The sequence below is a fragment of the Rhagoletis pomonella genome, unplaced genomic scaffold (genome assembly GCF_013731165.1).
Source record: "Rhagoletis pomonella isolate Grant_MI unplaced genomic scaffold, Rhpom_1.0 Rhpom_scaffold_00003, whole genome shotgun sequence".
NCBI classification, from domain to species: Eukaryota; Metazoa; Arthropoda; class Insecta; order Diptera; family Tephritidae; genus Rhagoletis; species Rhagoletis pomonella.
Genome location: NW_023458557.1, coordinates 50,825,630 through 50,829,252, shown reverse-complemented (window position 1 = coordinate 50,829,252; position 3,623 = coordinate 50,825,630). Strand labels below are relative to the sequence as shown.

Sequence of the window (3,623 nt, the reverse complement as noted above, 5' to 3'; positions counted from 1 at the left end):
ACTACAATATCATCTTAATCGCTTTCATCAAAAATACCATCGCTTCATGTCTACAAGACGTTTATAACATTGGGTAATAATTTATCCTTAGACAATCTGCTGCAAAAGTTTTGGATACTCGAAGGTTATACTGAACCAGTTAAAATGTTCTCAGAGGAACAACAAGGCGGTGTCCAACCAGCAACAAATTCATAGTACGTTTGCCGTTTAAGGGAAACCCAGAATCTCTAGGCCAGTCATATGAAATCGCGTTCAAAAGGTTAGTAGCACTGGAACATAAGCTACTAAGAAATCCTTCTATGTTAACGAATTATCGAGACTTCATCCACGAGTATGCAGAGTTAGGCCACATGTCACTGACAGATAACTCAACACATAATCGGTACTTCATTCCGCACCACTGTGTCATAAAGGCTGACAGCAGCACCACAAAGCTACGCGTCGTTTTTGATGCATCCTTCCAAACGTCAAATGGGAGGTCATTGAATGACATACTTAGGGCCGTTTGCACCATGTCTAGTTAATTATAACTCCCAGTTAAACATCTTTATCGACGTTATCGACACCCATCATATAACATGTGATCGATAAAGCAGTTAACGTGCTTAACTGAAGGATCTACCTCCAGTTAGCGTTAACTAGACATGGTGCAAACGGCCCTTAGAGTAGGTCCAACTCTACAAGATGACATTTTTACAATCCTCGTTCGCTTTCGAATCCATAAGTATGTTTTGATGGCCGACAGTGCTAAAATGTACAGGCAGGTATTGGTCGATAACGCCGATGCGAATTGGCAGTGCATTTTCTGGCGCGATTCTCCGCTTGATCCAGTAAAGGTGTATCAACTAAAAACAGTGACGTATGGAACCAGCTCCGCACCTTACCTCGCTCCGAAATGCCTACTGGATTTTTATGTCGACCACCTGATGACTGGTGGCCCTTCGGTTGACGCAGTGGTTGTAATCAAAGGCTGAGTCTTTAGAGTTCTCTATAGAAGAGTAGTAATATTGCCAGGATTTAGTTTTAGATTTTCTCAATTCCTTTTTATAAGATCTTAGGGCGCTTTTATAAGGCGCTCAGTTTTTAGTTCTAAAGCAATCATTGTAGATTTTCCTTATTTTGTCTATTTGGGCTCTGAGATCCCCATTCCACCAGGGTGGGGATTTCCTTCTTGCTGTACTAACTGGAGTTGATCTTTCAAAGGCTTTCTTCATAACCTCTTCTAGATTATTTACTCTATTATCAAGGTCATCAACTGTAGTGACAGTTGTATTTAGTGGGAGCTTAGTTTACGCTTAAGTGTGTTACTATATCTTTTCCAATTAGTCCTGTGGGGGTTTCTGTATTTCGAGGGGGTGTTGGAAATTCCGTGCAGATTAAAAAGGATCAGACGGTGACCAGACATTGAAGGCCTAACCATTGTTGTACCTGATGTGCTGAAATTAGAGCAAAGGAATGCATTTATACCGTTCTTGATAAGAATACACGCCCGCGGTTTACCCACCTCGCTCTTATAGTAGAGTTTGTAATTATTTATGTTTAGTCCCATGACTGTATCGTGCTTGACCCAGGGCTCTTGAATTAAGCTAATGTCTATATCCCCCTCACTGAGAAGAACAACTACATTATCTGTAGCACATTTGGAGTGCTGCAGATTTATCTGGGCTACTTTAAGTTTTTGGTTCAGGGTCATCCGTCAGCTTCACACCCATGAGAAGCTCACCAGCTCCATCAACCCCGGGATCTTCCACTACCGGGCTAACCTCTCCGAGGAATACCCGCACTCTAGCCTTACGGATACCGAAGCAGAGCCGATAGTCAGCCTTCTCTAAGGCGTCTATTGATTCTGCGCAAATAGCTAGCAGAATGGGCTTATTTGTAGGCCTCCTTGGCTCTTCAAACTTTATAAGCTCCCATTCCTCGATCGCCGGTATGTCTTTATTATGCAGCTTAAGACACCGCAGCAACTTTTCGCCTGGTTCATCCATCGGAGGCAGCCAAATGCGCGCACGTGGTCTCCTTGGAATGCCCTTAGCTGGGATCAGCTTGAGCTTCAAGCCGACAAAAGTGTCGCTGATCTTAGCGACGCATCCAGCACGGAAATCCAGGGAGAACTGGTCCGCGCACTTGACTACCCGGTATCCCCGTAGGGATTCCGACGAGTCGAACTCTGGGTGAGGACCTTCGGGGTTGTCGAGTACGTAGTTCATTACGAGGCTCGACAGCCTCACATCAATCTCCACCCATTTCTGCTGCACTGCCAGCGGTGTCTTGCTATTTTTATCTATTATCGCCGCCTGTAGGTGATCTGTGGTGACGTCACTAAAATAGCGATGCTTCGCGGGTGCTGCGGTCTCCGCATCACCTCCTTGCTTAGCCTTCTTTGTTATGGCCCCTTGGCTGCCTTCATTATGAGAGCGGTTCCGTTTCTTTGCTTCGGTGGCCACGATTGTGGCTGCACGATCTGTCTGTAACTTTTCGTACTCTTCCACTATTTGCATGTATTTTGCCTTGTCTTCCTCGTCGCGCTCATGTACCGTACCGGCCGCTGCATTTTTGTCAATTTTATCTAACATATACAGCGCCTTCTGATACATCTGTCTCATGCCCACGCCGGAGGGTTTCCTTTTCTTAGAGGCGGGATTGCTGCCTGCAATGGCCGCCGATTTGCTGGTTGTTGGTTGTTCGTCCGGAGTACTACGGCAGGCACTACCGGTGCTATTTTTGACTATTTGCAGAGTGGTGATACTTTGTCTGGCATCTTCCACCCTGCTGGTTTTTGGCGCTTGTACAACTGGGGTACTATGGCTGGCGCCACCAGGAGTACTTGCAACCATCTTACCTGTCCTCAGTGATTTGAGGAGCTGCTCCTCTGACAGCGTTACATCGTCCCCTTGTTCGCTAGTACGCTGTTCATGTTGCTGTTGTTGGTTTGTTTGTTGTTGCTGTTGTTGGTTTTTGTTAGTTTTTGGTTTTCCATATGTGGTCCCACGAGTAGTCCGGAAAGGGTTCGTCGCTCGTCCGCAGAGCCGGGATGCGTGGAGAAGGCACTTCTTACAACCGACCTTGCCCGGGCATCGGAGGGGACCGTACGCGACCAGCCATTTTTTACTACCCGCTGGCCATTCATCCATCGGCACGGTTGCCTACACACCTTGGCTTGGGTAGTGTTGGTACGGTAATCCTGCCATTTCCACCTTCAGCAATAAAACAACACTCCAGCTTGGATTGTTAAGGAATATTGCCGAAGGCTTCAATACCAGGCTTCCCTCTTAGTTCATGGAGGCATGATACGATTCACACTAGTCCTACTACTGGGCCAAGTTTTAAATTGATATCTCAACTTTTAGAATTTTGGCCACAAAATAGTGTCAAATTTCCCATAGTGCACGGGTCAAAAGAAGCATCGAAGTTATAGGCATAGGTTCAACATCTACAAAAAGGCAACATACAAGTCAGTTAACAATGAAATCCCTTCACATGAACTACTCATCGGGTTATGAGGCTGTAATAATCCCAACGATAACAGCACAATATCCAAACGTTCGAATTTCCTCGAGCGCGTACAAAATACCAAACAACATCAAACTTGCAGATGATAGTTTTCACGAGCCACAGAGAGT

The 3,623-nt window shown here is 45.6% G+C and overlaps 1 protein-coding gene across 1 annotated transcript; it reads right to left on the bottom strand.

Moving 5' to 3' along the window:
• Positions 1-1,670: 1,670 nt before the first annotated feature.
• LOC118736287 lies at positions 1,671-2,837 on the bottom strand. Its single transcript, XM_036466383.1, has one exon. The coding sequence runs from the start codon at positions 2,835-2,837 to the stop codon at positions 1,671-1,673; it is 1,167 nt and encodes a 388-aa protein (XP_036322276.1).
• Positions 2,838-3,623: the final 786 nt, after the last annotated feature.

Coding starts and splice junctions, on each gene's coding strand:
- LOC118736287 (XM_036466383.1), bottom strand. CDS start 2,837: ATGGTTGCAAGTACTCCTGGTGGCGCCAGCCATAGTACCCCAGTTGTA.